Source organism: Ahaetulla prasina, chromosome 1, assembly GCF_028640845.1.
Source record: "Ahaetulla prasina isolate Xishuangbanna chromosome 1, ASM2864084v1, whole genome shotgun sequence".
In the NCBI taxonomy this organism is placed as follows: domain Eukaryota; kingdom Metazoa; phylum Chordata; class Lepidosauria; order Squamata; family Colubridae; genus Ahaetulla; species Ahaetulla prasina.
This window is the reverse complement of record NC_080539.1, coordinates 198,797,467-198,816,390: the sequence shown is the minus strand read 5'-3', so window position 1 is coordinate 198,816,390 and position 18,924 is coordinate 198,797,467. Positions and strand designations below refer to the sequence as shown.

General features: G+C 38.4%; 2 protein-coding genes across 13 annotated transcripts in view; one reads left to right on the top strand and one right to left on the bottom strand.

The window, feature by feature from the left end:
• Positions 1–12,296, bottom strand: part of ALS2 (alsin Rho guanine nucleotide exchange factor ALS2) — a 62,641-nt gene extending 50,345 nt beyond the window's left edge. Inside the window, exons 1-6 of one of the 5 annotated variants that reach the window (XM_058187075.1) lie at positions 12,124–12,296; positions 7,437–7,511; positions 6,520–6,674; positions 5,105–6,024; positions 2,295–2,346; positions 1,989–2,168 (exon numbers count right to left, since the gene is read on the bottom strand). In XM_058187075.1, the coding sequence (XP_058043058.1) occupies positions 1,989–2,168; positions 2,295–2,346; positions 5,105–6,024; positions 6,520–6,674; positions 7,437–7,456 (1,327 nt within the window). In that variant the 5' untranslated portion in view covers positions 7,457–7,511; positions 12,124–12,296. Of the gene's footprint in view, positions 1–1,988; positions 2,347–5,104; positions 6,025–6,519; positions 6,675–7,436; positions 7,512–8,296; positions 8,345–12,123 lie in introns of those variants that run through there. The other 4 variants (XM_058187051.1, XM_058187085.1, XM_058187066.1 and 1 more) reach the window with 4 other exon arrangements.
• Positions 12,297–14,330: 2,034 nt separating this feature from the next.
• Positions 14,331–18,924, top strand: part of CDK15 (cyclin dependent kinase 15) — a 39,883-nt gene continuing 35,289 nt past the window's right edge. For all 8 annotated transcript variants that reach the window (XR_009155640.1, XR_009155641.1, XR_009155639.1 and 5 more), the window contains exons 1-3: positions 14,331–14,496; positions 17,249–17,346; positions 17,994–18,073. Coding sequence is in view for 4 of the 8 variants with exons in the window: in XM_058187404.1 (XP_058043387.1) it covers positions 14,386–14,496; positions 17,249–17,346; positions 17,994–18,073 (289 nt within the window). In the remaining 4 variants the exon portion in view is untranslated. The remainder of the gene's footprint in view (positions 14,497–17,248; positions 17,347–17,993; positions 18,074–18,924) is intronic.

The window sequence follows — 18,924 nt, the reverse complement described above, 5'->3', positions numbered from 1 at the left end:
CTTCTTAGCAGGTCTAAATGCTAAGTATTAAACTGAGAACGTCAACTAGGCAATTTGTTATAAGCATGATGTATCTTTTCAATTGACTTTGAAATAAAAGAGGAATGCCATACCTTCATGATGTTAATTAATTCCCATTATAAAAAATTCTTAAAATTTGTAGTGCTAGTCATATCAGTCATTCAGAGTACATCAGGTAGCTATTTCCTATAAAATTGCTATTGCTTTTTTGAAGAACAAAATTCTTATCTCACAAAGAAGACATCATATTCCTTTCTAAGAAGCATTCATAAAGAGAGAATTTTTGCAATTAGTCTGCAACTTATACACATTTGACTCTAAACTGGAATCCAGTTAGCTAGACTAAAAACAAAAGTAACCCCCCCACACACACACACAAAAAGGAATGGTGGATGTTTTCATTAGGTGTCTACATACAAGTTTAGGACTATGAGGTTTGAGCTGTAAAAATATGACTAGATGGCAGCAAAAAGATATAGAAAACTCTTTCTTGCTATCTAGAACTTTGCAGCTAAGATCTGGTAACTGCTGAAAGACAAACTGTAGCTATATCAACAGCTTTATTTCCACTCAGGCAGTATTTTGGAATGTGTAGTATAACTGGGAGGAGTTTGCCCATTCACTGGTAGGAGTGGCCAGTTACAAGACACCTATTTACCAGATGACAAACTGATGAGTTAGTTCCTTGACATTTGTTCTAGCCCTCTAAATTCTCCCTATCACCTCAAGGTACGTCTGTTTCTTTAGAGCAGCTGGACACAATCCTTACAAAAGCAGCTACAGCAATCCATTTTAATTTTTTTAATAAGCCCAACTATTTTTGAAAAATTACGCTGGAGATTAGTACACCAATTTTCTATAATAATTCTTTTAATTAAAATATTTACAATATAGAATATAATACGGTTAGAGTCTGACAGACGATGCCTACATGCACGCTGATATCTACTGGTCAATTTGCCTAATTATGGCTTGTTTTTGAAAATCCCTTTTTGCTAAAAGAAAGGAAACCTGTGCCAAGTGGTAAAAATTACTGGTTGAATGATTTATTAAAATGTCTGCCCACGTTTACTAAATTGTAACAAAATATACTTGAGAATATTGGAAAACCTTAGGGAATGTAGTATAATGAACATATTTTATCAAAAAATATCTTGCTGTGAGTATCAGAATATTCATGTTCAGAGGCACTACTTAATTGAATCTGGACCTGACCAATTTTTAATTAAAACATAGTTGGGCACATATTTTTGATAGCCCTACAAGTGAAAAATACTGTACAAAACATTGTAAATGATTGTTTGCCTCTCCGCTTTAGGGCTACAGTACATCAATTTCTAGAAAAAACAGTCACCAGGGCAAACAATACTTTTCTAGAAATCACAATCAAGCATTCTAGCATTACATAAGAGGCAACTATGAAGTGGCAGGGCTACCATATTGGATGATAAAAAACATTCATGTTCTCTTTGACTGTAAAGGACATAGCTGTGATTGTACCACTGATGAATTAAAAAGAGAGATTTAAGAGAGATCTCATTTTTACACGGGAAGGATCCCTGCAGATTGGTAAGCATGTACATATAAGGAATAGAAAAAGTATTTTGAGAAACTGACTTTTTAAAATATAAATTTAAACATTTTGAAAATATTTACTCTGCTTAAAAATAAATTTTTTGCTACATATGTGCTTCAAAAACATTTACAAAATAAGAGGTCTAAAATGTATTTTTATTAACAATGCTCCTAATAGCCTATCTTCAAAATCACATACAAAGAGATAATAGCATCTTTTAGAGTTTTCCAAATCTTCTAATCTTAGGATCTGCTTCTAAAACAAGGTGTTACACTGAAGGGCTGACATTTAATACTGTACAATCTGCCAATCTGTACATTGTTTACACTTCGGTGAAATTAGATGATAACATCCAGGAATGAAAATCCTGGAGATCAACTGAGCATCTCACCTTGGGAGAGCAAACCAGGCAAGGAAAGTCTTCGACAGATTCCTTCAGATTCCTCTTCTCTAATATCTACCAAGCTGGAACTTTTTTTGCCTTGCATTGATTCCAGCTTGACCTGCTCTTCTCGGCTGTTCATTCCATCAAGGATTGGAGAACTTCCACTAGGTGGGGATGCTGTGCAACCTGGAACCGGGCCATAGAAGTTCATTACCTTCTTCAGAGACGAGGCTCCGGCTTCATAAGTAGCAGCTACTCTTACACCAACTGCAGATGCACAAGAAACCACTAGGCTATTAAGGGCAGATGTACCTGGGAGAGGTGGACCGGGGAGACAAACGAGATGATCCTCTTCTTGAGACTGCTAGAAATACAGTAAGCAAATCCAAGAAATCTATTACAGCATAGATACTAACTTTAGATATTTCAAGACAGTTGTTTTATTACAAATACCGTATATACTCGAATATAAGCCGATCCGAGTATAAGCCGAGGTCCCCAATTTTACCCCAAAAAACTGGGGTAAACTGGGGACTCGAGTATAAGCCGAGGGAGGGAAATGAGGCAGCTACCGGTCAGGGAAACCCTCCCTCCCTCAGCCGAGAAGGCTGGCGGCTCCCCCGCCCCGCCCTCTCACTGCACCGGCAGGGCTTCCCCGCGCTAATGCAAAAGCCCGCCAAGTTTGCACCATCCGGTATAATGTGAAAAAAAGAAGAAAAAAAAAACTCGAGTATAAGCCGTATATACTCAAGTATAAGCCGAGGGGACGTTTTTCAGCACAAAAAACGTGCTGAAAAACTCGGCTTATACTCGAGTATATACGGTACATATAACTGACACTGAAGATGAGTTATTTAAGCATCTTAGCTTTGTTTAAGAAAAGTGACCTATAACCAGATTTTTTTAAGAGATAGCAGAAAACTCTGTTCACTCATATTCAAAAAAAATTAACCAACAGCATTGAAATATGTATTAAAAGCTTGCTATTATTTCCATAACTGCCACTCTTAGTCTACGTGTCAGACTTGAATAAAAGCTAAGTCTGGATAAATAGCCTAAAGTGGTCATCCTCCCAATTAACTGCTTTCTACTTTTGTTTATTTCAATAACAAAATGGTCACTTATGAAGTAACCAACACATGCTGCTTTCCATCAAAAGCACTGTACCTGTCTCTTTACCCAAACAATAAACCATACAACATGTATAATAAGGTATATGCAAATAAAATGGCCATTTTAAATTTTAGATCTGCATCCTTTTATTTGTGTTTTCCTAAGCCAATTCAAATCATGGTTTGTCCTGCCCACTTGGCCCTACATTGTCTAATTGTACATACGCAGCTGATGCTAGGGGGAAAAAAATCAAGATTTTACAAGATAAAGCAATAAATAGGGTATCTTTCATAAAATGGTGCAGTTCTGAACACATTATCATTGGAAGAATCACTTTGATTTTATGAATTAGTTGATGGATTTCATATTATTAACATAGGTGTACACTGTAATGCTAGCCTTTTGTTGTTGTTTTAGTTGTGTCTGACTCTTATCAACTATTATTGAGCAAGTGATCTCCATGCTATCCTGACAAGCTAGTCTCTTAATCACAGAAAAACCTCCCCAAAATTAATTTAGTTCCTAATTTTGAAGTTAGCAACATAAACAATAAGTTTTTTCAAACAGTATTGAAGTGTTTGATTTTTGAATTTTTATCACAAAATATAAATTATGTACTAACCATGTTTTTTAAAAAAACATGTTCTAGTGGCTGCATCCATATATTGCAGTTAGAATTCTTTTCAAAATCTGGTTCTTTCAGAATTCTGGTTTTACGGTGAATGAATAGCCTGCTGATACGTAACACTTGGCTTCTACTAGCAGATGTGAGTAAATAAGTTATTTTACTTAATGTTTATTCAATAAGAAGTTTTGTTGGATGTGGAAGAAACCAATTTCCTGCCTGCATAAAGCTAAACAAGTCATGAAGAGAACCATCCTGAACTTCAGAGGCTCCCATGTGAAAGAATAGTTGATGCAACTACACCAAACTCATTCATCCCAATGTCTAAATAATTCTGACTTACCCTGACAATCAAGGGCAGTTATCAAGCAGTAGCAACCTTACAAAAAGGACAATGAATTCAGATGAGCAAGCATATGATATGGGCCATTTTACGTTTATATAATCCACTCCATACCCCATTGCCATTAAATGCTTCTATCATAATGATGAAGCAACAGAGAATTACAATGTTGATCAGAAATTCCAAAAAAGGTTACAAAAACTGGGGGGGGGGGGAATCTGATGTCCTTTACTGATTCTTCCACTGCACTGCTATACGGTTTTGTTAATTTTAAGAGAAAAGTGAAATATCTGTAACAAGCATGTCTCCGCATAAACCATCCATCTGAACAGAGCTTGGCTAATAGCAAAAAGCACACATTCAATAATGTTGGCTCCTGATAAGCTGAGATCACAGTTCAGTTGTACGCATTACAGTTTTCAAAATCTGAAGCATAAAAGTTATGTCCCATTATACCTTAATTTCCAAGATAAAGCTGTCACTCTAGAGTGGAGAGAGGGAAGATTCCATCTACAGTTCTAAAACTAGGTTTTGCTTATAACTTAGAAAGCTTCAACTAAGCTATTAACAGCCCAGTCAATGTTTTACAACAAAACTATAGTAAACTAATATAAACCTATGAAACGTTCTTGTTAATTGTACATACTTAGATTGTAATAAAAGAATTATAAAGACAGTGTTGAGATTATTCCAATAACCTACTCAAACATGGCTAGGAATTTTCCGATAAAGTTTTACCCAAAGCTGGGGAAGCATGGTAATTATTAATGTGCTATCCACCACAGCTCACTTGAAATTTATGTTTTTAGAGGCCATGTGATATTCCATGTGAAACACCACTCCCCGATGTTACTAGATTGGGTAATGAAACGTCTGCAAGAAAACAACCAAACTCAGAGAGCACCAAGGACCCCTTACATGAAATTCTTTTCTTAAGGCCATTTTGACCTTGAGCTTTTATGAGAAGTTTAAGGTTTTCAAATGCACATAAAACAACATAAAAAGGAAGAAAAGTATGGCCATATAAATACAGATGGATACCTGTTCAGGTTGAGAGCTGATTTTCTGCTCCCTGCTTGCATTTAATGAATTATCTGAAAGGCTCGTCAAGTGTTGCTTTACTGCTGTTTTGTCAGTGATCAAAGGTTTTCCTGGACTAGAAATGCCACTATCTTCCTGTCCATCATTGTTCGAAATTATACTTGCTACATCATACTCTGCCCCAGGCAACATCTGATCTTCTGAAAGGGTTTTTTGGCAATCCTCACCTTGGCTGCTTGTTAAACTCTTTCTTCCCAAAGTTTCTAGTGATGAACAAGACATGCGATTCTCAGATTGAGACTCAGTCAGTACAATACCCAATGGACAGCAGTGGCTATCAGAGATGATGACGTGGTCTTCTTTATCAGTCATGGTAATGAGAAGTTGGCTGCAGTGATTGCATCTCTCTGGGAGAGATTTTAAATCTTGGCTGGGGAGGCACTGTACCAGGGCCAAGCTGTGATGGGTCCCACAAGCAATCTGAAGCACCACACGCCCTGCCAAGTATTCAACTTTTTGCGGCTTAGTCACTGGAAAAGTATTGGTTATAAGGCCTAGTTGACAGCCACTTCCCCATGCCCATATCTCTCTACTTTGCGAGAGCGCCAAGGTGTGCTCCTCTCCACATGTCAATTGCAAAATCCGAATTGGCAAGAAAGGTCCAGCTTCACCATCAGAAATGCTGACAGGAGTGGGTTCTGGCACAGAAGTCTGATTGGCCACAGCACACTGACCGGCAGAATTCTCCCCCCACATATATACCACTCCTCCTTCAGTTACTGCTCCACTGTGAAAGCTGCCAGCTGCCACTATTACAACATGTTGTCCACTCAAAGCTTTTTCCAGTGTGGGACAATTAATAAAAGACTCTTCTAGCCCAGGTCTCCAAGGAAGTTTTCCAAAACTATAGACTTTGCCATCTGAAAGAAATGAAAGTTATTCAAATCATTACATATAGTTTGAGGGGGGAAAAGAATTAAGAGGTGCATCAGCTCCATAATTGGATGATGAGATAGCTATTCAAAATTTGAGAAGACAAACCTATAGGAACAAAACTGCCCACAAATCAAGATCGTATCAGTAAACCAAATAAACACAGAACTGAAGCTGTGTTTTATCACGTTCCAACACAGTATTATACACTTTATATCACAAGGAATCCTTGAGAACATTGCAGTATAAAAATTAAATCTTTTTTTTTTAAAAAGGTATTAATATATTTCTGACTTGCTCTTGCCAATTAAGAATAGAGATACAAGCGCAGACATTAGAACCTCATGTAAATGAACTAACATTTTGAATATCAAATTGAAACTTTTTTAAATATAGCTAGTTGAAAATTTATCTTGGTAGAATTTTAAAACTGGCTATTTTCCTCTAAAAGCAAACATTTCTTTAAAACCCAACGTCCATACCATCAGACAAAAGTACACCATGGTTTTCTCCAAGTGCTGCCTGCAACACTCTTTTTCCAGTCCAACCGGGAAGTCTTTCGGGGGTAGGACAACAGGAACCAGCCTGCCACACATAGACCAGGCCTCTTTCTCTTGCTCCTTCCTGGGCTGCTAAGCTAGCACAAATATGAAACAGTGACACATTTAAAATCCGGGCACATCAGAACTGATACAGGTAATGTATTGTACATGTCATAAGTGTTTTGAATTTCTTTCCTTAGATGCAAACCTACCCCAAAAAGCAGTTGGGGTCTCAATTTTCTGATATTGGAAAGAAGTTTAAGAAAATCTAAGGATATTTATAAAATCTTAAAAAAAATTAAGATATCTAGAATACTTGTTGCTAAGGTCTCTGCCACTTGTACTGATAGAATATGAAAACTTGTGGGGGTAGCTGTCCCACAAGGTAGGTTAATGTTGAGGATATAGGTGAGGAATTTCAGGCTCAAATCCCTATTCAGCCCTAAATATCCCCATGAGATCAGGCAAGCCCTTTTCTATATCCTCAACTTATTTATGAAATTGGTTTGCTACCTATCTCTCCTAGAGGTAACTTACCAATAAGCTAACAGATATTTACAGAAGGTAATTCCAATGGTAGTTATAGCAATAGTGATAGCACTAAGCACTTAGACATATACTCTTCACAGTGTTTTCCGGCCCCCTCTAAGCGGTTTACAGAGTCAGCATATTGTCCCCAACAATCTCGGTCATTTTACCGACCTCAGAAGGATGGAAGGCTGAGTCAACTTTGAGCCAGTGAGATTCGAACTGTTGGCAGCCAGCAGGAGTAGTCTGCAGTACTGCATTCTAACCACTGTGTAACCATGGCTCATGTTATGAGTTATGAGACATTTATGAGTGAAGTGTAGAATTACCTTTCTTCTTTTGAGTCCATCAGTCACTGAGAATGCTCCATTACCAAGTTATTTTCCTTTGAAATAACAACAGGCCTGTGTGGTAAATCATTAAAAACAAAACAAGCTCAGGTGAAATTCAGGAAGAATGGAGCTACATAACACTAAAGAACTACACAAAAGTGTAATGATAAAAATATCTACTCTATGATATTCTGTTAAAAAATCAATTTACAAATAAAGGTTCATTATACTGGTAGTTATCCCATCTACTTTTAGAGGAGAAATGCTTCAAAGCCTGTTGTCTTCAAGACAGCTGACAACTTCAGCAAACCCACTAGCACTGCTAGGAGGTGTTAAAGAATATACTTGGCCTTCTGCAACAGATGATTAAACAGTAAATTTGTGAACATTCAGAAAACTGCATTGCTTGGCAAGAATCAATCCCTAAATACAATGGTGACGCCAGCTTATTTATATTTTCATGGTCTAAAAATTTAAAACAGGTGAAGGAAACTCTCAGAGAATCAAATTTACATCATGGCATTTATAAAAGTATGAAAATATCATATTTTATTTCAATTAACATATATACCGATATTCCTCACCATATACCCATATTTACATTTAGAAGCTCTAATTGCCTAGCATATCAGAAGTAACATGACTTCCCTACAATTCAGGATGCAGGTCTTCTTAATTACAACAAGCTTAATGCTTACAGATAGTATGCAAGCCGTAACAGTAATGGCTAGGTGTAAAAAAATGTAGGTAGATTAATCCCTATACTGTGCATACAATTCTTTTAAGAGTTTACTAACATATCACCAATCAGTGACACGTTAAATATATGGTATATTTTAACAATTATGTAGACTCACTTTTAGTACATATAAAATATCTACCATGACATCATGTTTATGGTTTTTCAATTCTCCAAGGCCTATTCAAACATCAGCCTCACTCCCCATCCAAGTCTGAGAGTTCACTCAAGAGGATGGATCAGATTCAGTAGGCTGAGAGCTTCTGATTCCATGCGGAGTTCCACAGGAGGAGCAGAAGACAATATGATATTTGTCCATTTCTCCTCTAGTTTCCAAGACAACCTCCCCCCCCCTTTAAATCTGCCCAGGAACAGTGAGGGAGGTGCTACTAAGAACTGTAAAGATCTATGCACATTAGCATTCATTCCACTTTCCACAAGCTGCAGTGCTGAGCTAAATGTCACTGAGGGGATTCTCCTGCTGGCAAAAAAGCAGCTGGATCCAACGTAGCAATTCCTTGGTGTTTTGGAGGTTGGCACTAGGAATGCATGCACTGCTATGAGCCATATTGCTAGCATTCTCCCAGGGAGTGTAAGGCAGAGATCTTTTGTAGTGCATGTTGGTTCTCTGTTTGCCATTGCTGAAGCACAGGTCTTCCCTGTTTCATTATTTAGTTACGGTATTAAGGCCGTGAGATTTAATACTCAAACTGAATAACTATAATGTTAATTTTCTCTGACAAACAAATACTTAGCTATAAGAAAGAGAGGGATGATGGCTGACAATTTCTTAGTAGCTTAGCTATTATAATGATATAGTCATGGTGTGAGTCTTGGTAAAAATAGACTGCCAGGAAAACAAGGAATGCCAAATAGGAACCCAAACATCCTATTATCCTATGCCACATTCCCCTAAAGCCAGAATCATATCATAAAAGCAATTATAAAACCAACAGCAGGTTGCTGAAAGGTTTGTAGTATAGGTAGTATTTGATTTATAACCACAATTGAGACCAGAATTTTGGTTGCTAAGTGAGTCATCATGTGACCAGATCTTATTTTACAACATTTACTTTGGTTGTTAAGTGAGTCACCACAGCCATGAAACAAATTTGCCTTCCCACATTGATTTTACTGGTCAGAAGCTGGCTGGGAAGGTCTTGAATCATGATCACATGGCTATGGGACTTTGCAACCATCATAAATGAGAGCTGGTTGCAAAGCATCCAAATTGTGATCACAGGACTGCTTGAGTTATGCTATAACTTTAAAGACAGATTGTAAGCCAGTTTTGTTAGCATTGTTACTAAATTGTTACTTAGTAACTAAGTAACATTGTTACTAAATGAATGGTTTTAAGTTGAGGACTACCTGTATAATTAGCATTTGTAATATAAAAATATTTAATACACAATTGTTACATTCTAGGTAATTTATTGCAACACTCATGCCCTGATACCACACAGATCACATTCTTTGTATCATATCTGATTATATTTTATCTCTACAAAATCTACACAGATAATTATATAATCAAAGTAAGCTATAATTGAATGTAAAAACATGAATCTCAAATCACAGCATATTGCAATGAGTGAATGCAGGCACTCTCTATACTCTACCAAGATACGTGATATCTTGGTAGAGTATGTGCCAGAACTATGTCAAAGAAATAACTTTTTTTTTAAAAAAGCATTCAAATTACAACTAAGTTACTGAAATCCAAAAATATAATTTTCTGTATGAAACCAAAGCATTAATGGAAAATACCAGAGGAAATGCACCTTTCTTTAAAAATTAAGGATTATAGTAGCCTAGCTTCCTTTCATAGCAACCTACTTTTAAAATGATGGATATCCTACACATGTATAAATAAGAATGTCAGTACTATATATCTAGTTTAGAATAATTTCATCTTATTGTGAGAGATGGTACCTATGGAAGGGGAGATAGTGTGATGTGATTACAATGAAGCAGCAGTTTTCCAAGAAGGAGGGATAATATTCCAGAAAGGGGAGGTTGAGACAAGAGGCAGCCCAACCAAGAGATAAATAGGAAACACAGAAAAAGAGTGAGGACAGCAACTCCCTAGAATCTCCCAGTACACTCAGGTGAAAGTAACCTTAGTGTACTGGAATTTAGTCTGGCAAGATTCTACTATGTGTAAGCAAATAAAGAACTGAATTTTGGCTGAATTGTTACATGCTGTTTTTGGCTTTACCTGCCATATATTTTTCTATAAGAATCCTAAAAAATTGATTCCTTCAATCTCCTTTCATAGGACAATTTCTAAGTTCTTAATTATTCTTACTGTTAGCCTGTGCACTTACTTGAATCTTTGGGTTTTTAGTGAATACAGTTTTCAAAGTAATACAGATGTTAGTTTATTCCCAGAGTTCTGGATTTTAAAATTCACACATCTTAAAATTGCCAGGGCTGAGAAACCCACATTTAATGCTTAGGACTGAACCTTATCTCATCTCATGTGAGGCTACCCTCAAGCTTGATGAGCACTCTTAGAAAATGGCTCTTCAGCCAGTTATCCAACTCAATGGCCATACCATCTCGTCAGCATTTAACTGCTAAATCAGACAACAGGAGATTCTTGAAGTCGTTGGTTTTTCTACTAAGAGCTGCAGTGCAGATCACTCTTCTTTGTGGTTCCAAACAGCTGCACCTGTGTTCCCAATACTTCCATTCATTCAAGCACCTTGGTAAACATAGGCCAATTTTCCATAGGTACTGAATCAAGCCAAATCTTCTGGACTATTTCAAAGAGTTTGGGACTTCTTAGCATTCTTTTCCCCAAAGAGTCTGAACCTCTGTAAAACTGAAATTCCTCAGCACAGGCAGTAACTCTCATGTGGGCGGATGGTGCCATTTTGGCTATGTAAGAAGCCATACTCAGGAGAAAATAAACTGGCTAGATAATTTTAAGCCAGTCCCTCTCTCTCTTCAGCCCAACCCACTTGCCAAGGTAGTTGTTGGGAAAACAGGAGGCAAGTGTATTAAATATATTTACCACCTTGACTTATATCCTATTTTATCCTGTCTTGTGTATGTATATGTATATGTATATGTATGTATATATGTGTGTGTATATACACACACATATGTAACACACAGCTTTAGATTTTTTAAATCCCGTTATTATTTTTATAAGGGCCCATGGCATCACATTTACAACACCTTCCCCCAATTTACCTTTGGCATTTAAAATCCATTTCCTGCCCCTCATCAACCCAGGGCCTGACAAACATTCTCCAGACAATGTCAAGGGCAGCTTATAGATTTTTAGCACGTATAGGTCAAGAACAGAGCGCAGTATCAAACAAGTATCGTATCTTCCCCGAAGAACTCATGGGATTGGCGAAGGGCTGGATAAACCTGCGTTTCCCAGTACAAGTTCAGCTCAGGAAAGGGAGATTTGAGGAGGGCTCCTTGGCGCGCTCTAAGCTTGGTGACTTTCTTGCCGACGTTTCTGCAAGGTAGGCAACACTGACGACGTTACCTAGTTTGGGTATTGAAACCTCTGCAAGAAAACAAGCAAGCTCAGAAAGCACCAAGCACGTCAACCGTGAGGTACAAACATTCTCCTTTATTGGGAACGGGGAGACTGGCTCCGGGGCTAAGCTGAAGGGGCAGAAAGCCGGGGCTTCGTGTGAGCAACAGGCGAGGCGAGGCCGTACAGCCGAGAAGGGTCTCCAGATGCTCCTCCCTCCCGCTTCCTAACACGCGACTGAAGTTTCTACAGTCCAGCCGGGTGGAAACTCTGCCCCGCGAGCCGCCTCGCGCTCGCTCTCTCTCTCTTGCTCTCTCTCCCCGTTCCGAAGGTTTCGGGAAGGGGGGAGCGAAGGGATTCCCGCGCCGTAACGACCCGAACGCTCCACCCCCCCCGCCTTCTCACACACCAAGCGGCAGTCCCCCCCCCACCGCGCCTCTCACCTGAAGTCTCGCGCCCGCGCTTTAATTGCCCAAATCACCGGCGGCTTCTCAGGCACGCTGGAACCAGCTGATTCACGTAAAGAGAAAGAGGCGGGCTTTGCTGGGCCGAAGGGGCGGAGCTGACCTAGCGAATTAGGTGGGAAAGCTTGCAGGAATAGAACATGAGGACGGGATCTTGAATGGGACAAACTAACGCAGAAGCGTAAGCTAAACCGCTGCTAGAAAGGGGTAATCACACATAAAAGAAGCGAACAAAAGAACAATTCTCGTATGATCTGAAGAAATGACCGTTACTGGCATCTTCTTAGAATGGCATGCGCTCCTTTTTTGCCCCTATTTCAGAGATCATGAGCCAAATCAATAATAAAGCGACCATGTCTAGCTTGGGAAACTGCGACCTCTAGTGGCCATCAAATAGAATAGACAATTCTCCCTCGTTGTTGCCCTCTGGCTATAATGTCGCTTTTTTGTAGGCTCTGCTCAGCGCTGGTGCCTTTTTTGTTTGAGAAGCTTGTGTTTGTTTTCAAAATACCGTCAATGCCCCGTAGGCAGGAGTTAATGAATACACACCATTGTGCATGCTTTAGTACTGTTATCAATGCTGAACATTATAATTGCAAGAGTAATTGGCAGGAAGTTGGAAAGGTGCCAGGGTGCTAATTTGTGCTTAAACCCTGAACATGTGACCAATGCTACCTAAAATATAGAGGTGGTTGTTGTTGTTTTTTTAAAAAAAGTAAATTCAGCTTTGCACTGTTCAGGAATGCCAGTGCATTCCAATACATTTATTTCTGAATGAAGCCCAGTGAATTTACAGTTTTAGTTTTCTTTGCTTTCATAATGTGAATTGAAGCATTTTGTAGGGGCTGTGAGCCTTCCTGAAAGCAGGAATTTGATATGAGTAATTACTAGTGAAGCAGGATATGTAACTAACAGAAAAGAGATTTAGTTACAGGAAATACGTTATAGGCATGAGTAAAGCTTACCACCTAGATAACTACATCTAACAGAAGGAAAATCAAAGAGTCAAAGCATGTGAAGCTGGGAAGAAAAGCAGAAGGAACTGACTTGAGATTAATCGTCTTGTACATAAAACAAAGCAGGCACTGTGATAGACAAAGCAAGGACACAGAATAAATCCTTAATTGTCTGTCTGCACTCCCTCAAGCTGTGCTACCAGCTGTGTAAATCATAAGTACACATAATTATAACTATTGCTGTGTTAGGGGAAGTAAAACAGTAAAATGAGACCAGCATGCATGGACCAGTCTGCATTTAATCATGATTTACCAACTGGAAGGGATGGAATATCTCAGGTTTTTTTTTTAATAAAACACAGAAGTTCCATGCTGTAACACTTCAAGAACAAAAACATGGGAAAATTGTAAAAATTGTAATGTGTGTGTACGCGTGCCTTCAAGTCAGTGATTACCTGGCTAAGTCCCTGAAATTTATTTGGTAAGATGTTTCATAAGTGCCTCACCCATTGGCTGTTTCCCAAGACAGAGAAAGAATGACTGACTCAGGGTCACCCAGTTGACTTCATGCCTAAAGCAGGACTAGAACTCATAGTGTCCCAGTTTTTAGCCTGGTGTCTCAACCATTATTGTACACCAATAGGCAAAAAACTGATGCCATAGTTTCAGATCTTGTTATTTTACCATAAGCCCCCAAATAGTTGAATGTTCATTTTAAACACTTCCCACACCTCCCCTCAAGACAGTCCCTAATGCCCTGACTTTTCATTATAGCCTTATCCCTTGTCCCCACTGGTCACTAGGCAAATGATTTGTGCAGCTCCCACTGAAAGGTTCAAATAATGCAAAAGAAGGGCTGCCCCTGGATACAGGCTAAGTTCTGGAGTAGCAAAGTTAGTCTCTTCCATAAGTATCACAGCTGTGAAAAGGAAGCCCACAAATTGTGAAACTTACATTCTCCTATATATTCATACTTTTCCCATTGATAATTTGTGCTGGGAGTTAACATAATATAGACTTGGATCTAGATTTTTTATTTTGTATTCAAGTTTATGATTAAGTTGAACACTTGGAAATATACACATTATCTGTATATTTGGTAAACTGAAAGAGTTACACAAAGAATACATTTGAAATGTTGGGCTAAAACTGTAGAAGAAAGGGAGTTTTTATGAGTCACGAGAGACCTCATGCAAGTCATATGAACATTCATACATTTCCAATCTTTGGTAAACAGAAAAGAATATGAGAGATAGAAAATCAAGCAGTTTGAGGGCTGAAGAAAATGGGCGACATTTTATGTGGAAATTTTTCCAGCCGCAGGTGCCTATGCTGCCATTATGAAGAGAAAGATTCATCACAGCAAGACAACATACAACCAAAAGGAGAACTGAAAGTAAGCAGTTTCTTACTTATGACAGGGAGAGGCATGGGCTAAATCTCATGAAGTAAAGGAAATTTCTTGATTGGCTGCATGTTAGCTTCACAAAATAAGAAACATTAGAGAAAATAAGGTGATATCTTATTAGACTGACTAATATATAAAGTTAGCCAGATGCTTGTCTTTATAACACACAGGATGCATATGCACATTTATAGAGCATGGTCTTTGCATATGCAATACAGGTAGTCCTTGACTTACACCAGTTTGTTTAGTGACCATTCAAAAAATACACTGAAAAAAGTGACTTATGACCATTTTTCACACTTACAACCGTTGTAGCATTCCCGTGGTCACATGATTAATATTTGGATGCTTGGCAACTGAATCATATTTATGACCATTGCAGTGTCCCAGGGTCATGTGATCACTTTTTGTAACCTTCTGACAAGCAAACTCACTGGGGAGGCCAGATTCACTTAACAACCATATTGATAATTTAATAATTGCAGTGGTTCACTTAACAACTGTGGCAAGAAAGTTTGTAAAATGGGGCAAAACCCACTTAAAAGCTGTCTTGCTTAGCATCAGAAATGTTAGGCTCAATTGTGGTTGTAAGTCAAGGAATATCTGTACTGAATCCTTAAAGACCTATCCATTTAAAGGGTAGGATAGCAGGACAGGCCTGCAGAACTCTGAATGGCTATAAGGTGGCAGCTAAAACATACAGAAAATTAATTCATCTGGACTTTTACCATATCGAAGTATAAACTACTATATTCTCATACTGTAATACAGTTCTGTCACAAATCAGCTAAAAAACCAGAACTGATAGCACAAAAATATGGGACGATTTTATCAATAAGCACATTTCTGTTATTGAAATGTTACTAATTCACCCAGTCAATTTAGAGGTCTAAGAAGAATGAAATAGTCAAGGAATGCGTTGCATCCACCATAGCTCCATAATTTTCAGAAATCAAATCTGGAAGAGCCTATCGATTCTGTTTCATCCGGAGCAAGTATATTGGTGATGAATTCTTGTGGGAAAGAATGTCATGCTTTACATGAAATGAACTGTAGAAGACATTGTTCATCAAATCTGTGTTTGAATATGCAGCTTAAATTTATTCTAGGTTTGATGGGATTACAATAAATGTAAATAATGGATAATACCCATAGTAATTTCAGTTAACTCTCAGTCACAAATAACATGATACACATATATGTGTGTATGTGTATGTGTATGTATGTGTGTGTGTGTGTGTGTGTGTATGTATATATATATATATATATATATATATATATATATATATATATATATATATATATATATATGTAGGTAGGTAGGTCTTGGCATTTTCGGGTCTTTTCCCGTGTAAAATTGAGAGTATCTTGGCGATGTTTCGACGAGGTCTCACTCATCATCTTCAGGCTGGTGTCTTCGGCTTCGAACTTCGCGAGCACAGAGTGGTCGGAGCTGCCGTCTCTCTATAAATACTGGTGGGAAGGTGGGGAGTGTTGCTGTGAGCAGGTTGGTTGGCTGTGTGGTTGCATCTTGACTGGTAGATGGAGTGGGTTTTGCAGATTGGTCGGCTGTCTCGCAGCATCCTGTGTGGGTGTGGTCCTAGTCTTTTGTTCCTGAGGTTTGGTGTTGTGGCCTCTGGAGTTCTGTGATGTGATGTCTTGAGAGATGGCTGTGATGCAGCATCCTGGGGCCTGGCCTGGCTCCGAGTCCAAGGTCCTGTCATGTGTTCCTGGCGTGTGTCAGCTTGCTTTGTGTGGGGATCGAAGGGGGGTGCAGCAACCAGTGGTGCCAGCATGGTCTGGCTTCTGGATGGTGGTTGTGTTTCGTCTGTGGGATGGATTTGGGTTTGAGTCTGGTGAGGATGATTGATGGTGGCATTGTGTGTTATCCTGGGTCCGATGTCAATTTTCTTCAATTTACATGTGAAAAGACCCGAATATACCAAGACCTACATACCTATACCCGGGAAAACCTACGAAAACAAATATATATATATATACACCGTATTTCCCCGAAAATAAGACCCTGTCTTATATTTTTTTGAACCCTGAAATAAGCGCTCAGCCTGATTGCCATGCGCTCAAAAGCCTGATTGGGCTTATTATCAGGGGATGTCTTATTTTGGGGGAAACAGGGTGTGTGTGTGTGTGTACACACACATGTATGTATGTATATCTTGGAGTTAGAAAACAAGGAGAAAGCTTTGGTCTTCTCAATTAGTATATGAAAGATGATCCTTTGTCAGGCAGAACAAAAAACAATTCATTTGAACTTCAATTACGTGCTCAGAAAGATAATCTATCACCTTTGGATTCTTGCTTTTAACTTCCTTACCTCATGAAAGACCTATTAATTTTAATTAATTTTTCTACTGAATAATCTTGCTGGGCCTACCAGGGAGGATACTTCTGGCACATTAAACATTCCGTATTCCACTATTAGCAAAGCATAATCTGTGCAGACATGTCTCAGAAATGACAATGACAGGTCTTATAAGTGAGCAATTGTAATCTGCAATCACAGGTTCAAGTGAGACAGGAAACCTCAATCTGAGAGCTGTTTTTGAGCTTGGGAGTCTGAAAGTCTGTTTTCAGACTTGGAAAACATGTAAAGGGGATACTTCTTGCAATCATTATAAACTTTCCTGCATTAATAGTGAACTGTTGGGTCAGAAAACGTTTAAGAAATCTTACAACTGAATGTATGTGTTCTCTTATCTCTCTCCCACTGATATTTAAGCCAAGAAAAAGTCTCCCATTTGGGAACCTCTCTTCCTACTTGCCTCTTGAGACGCTGAGTGAAGGTCCTCACTCCGTGGTATGCAAAGGAATCAGCAGGTGAGTGTTCTGCAATGAATAAAAAGCTTTATAGGAAGCATTCTAGAATGAAAACATTTGAAAAGCTAATTACTGAGGTACAATGAGATCTTCTCAGCTATAAAAAGTAACTTTGTTAAAATTAGAGCATCCTTTGCACTTATTGCAAATACATAAATATTACTTGGAAAGTTGTTATACTACTAAGTGAAGATAAATAGTTTCACGGGTGATGCACAATGCATCCAACAAGTATTTAATTCAAATGGATCTTCACACTAATGCTTCTCAAAGGCTTTGACTCCGTATCCGCATGATTGAAGAAATGAGAATTTAACCTTCAGTCAAAGTAGGTTTCTAGATTATATGCCAGGCCATGTTTCACTGCAGAAAGGGGAAGGAAGACTTTGCTTTTGTAGTTTGAAGAAAGCAAATATTAGCATGTTTTATCCTTGAAGGCCCCATTTGGAGACATGCCTCCTCTCTCCACATATTTGGTAGACTGTTTGACTGCATAAACGAAGCTATTATTATATATATCAGTAAGCCGTTTTAGTTTGTGTATTGCATGGTACTGAATTACTTCAATGGTGGCAGATTTATAGATTTGATTTGTGAATTCAATTATTAGGTATAGTGAAGAGACATATTATATTCTGTCCCAATAGAATATACAATCAGCTGGTAGCTTTGAAAGTCATCAGCCTAAATACAGAGGAGGGAATCCCTTTTACAGCCATAAGAGAAGGTAAGAAATATAAATATAGCATTGAGTCTGTGTGATGAATCATGACCTGAATATTGTGACCTGTTAGGTTCAACTAAGTATTATTATTGCAGTGTTGAATCATTATTTTGATGCCTTTGACTCAGTGGTGACTCCTGGTAATCTGAATGAATCCCTGCAGCTCTCAAGGCAAGATTTCAGAAATGGTTTGCCATTGCCTTTTTCTTGGGGCTACGAGACATTGATTGATCCAAGATCACCTAGCTGGATTAGAACTCATGGTTTCATAGTTTCTAACCTGCTATCTTAACCACTACACCAAACTGGGTCTCTTTTGTATTAGGCTTTGAATTTGAATGTATTAATTGAACTAATTATTCTTAGAAGCAATAGAAGGCTATATTGGGATTCAAACAGAATAAGTTGTCTACATTTCTGAATATTTTGCTCTTCCCATCCCAGACTTACAATCAGATGCTAATAGGGCTGTGTGTGCATATGTGAACAAGAAATATTTATATAGTGTTTATTACCCCTGAGATATACTGTAATCAGATAGAATAGAAGTTTATGCTACTGCTGTCTAAAATACCTGCAAATGCTCCAGGCTATATGTCCCTACTTGCACCTAACAAATCTGCCAGGCAACTTCTTTTTTTCTGGCATGTTCCCATGATGTTGCTTTCATCACATTTCAGCCCATTAAGGAAACAGGCTTTTAGTTGTCCTTAATTGTGTTAAGATCAAAATATTCCCCCTGCCCTTGCCATACACACCCCAATTTTGACACTATCCTAGGACAGCCCCAAGATGCACAAAATCTGCTAGGTTTTGTTATCCCTAGCATTGGAAGGAAGTCACTGAAATGATTG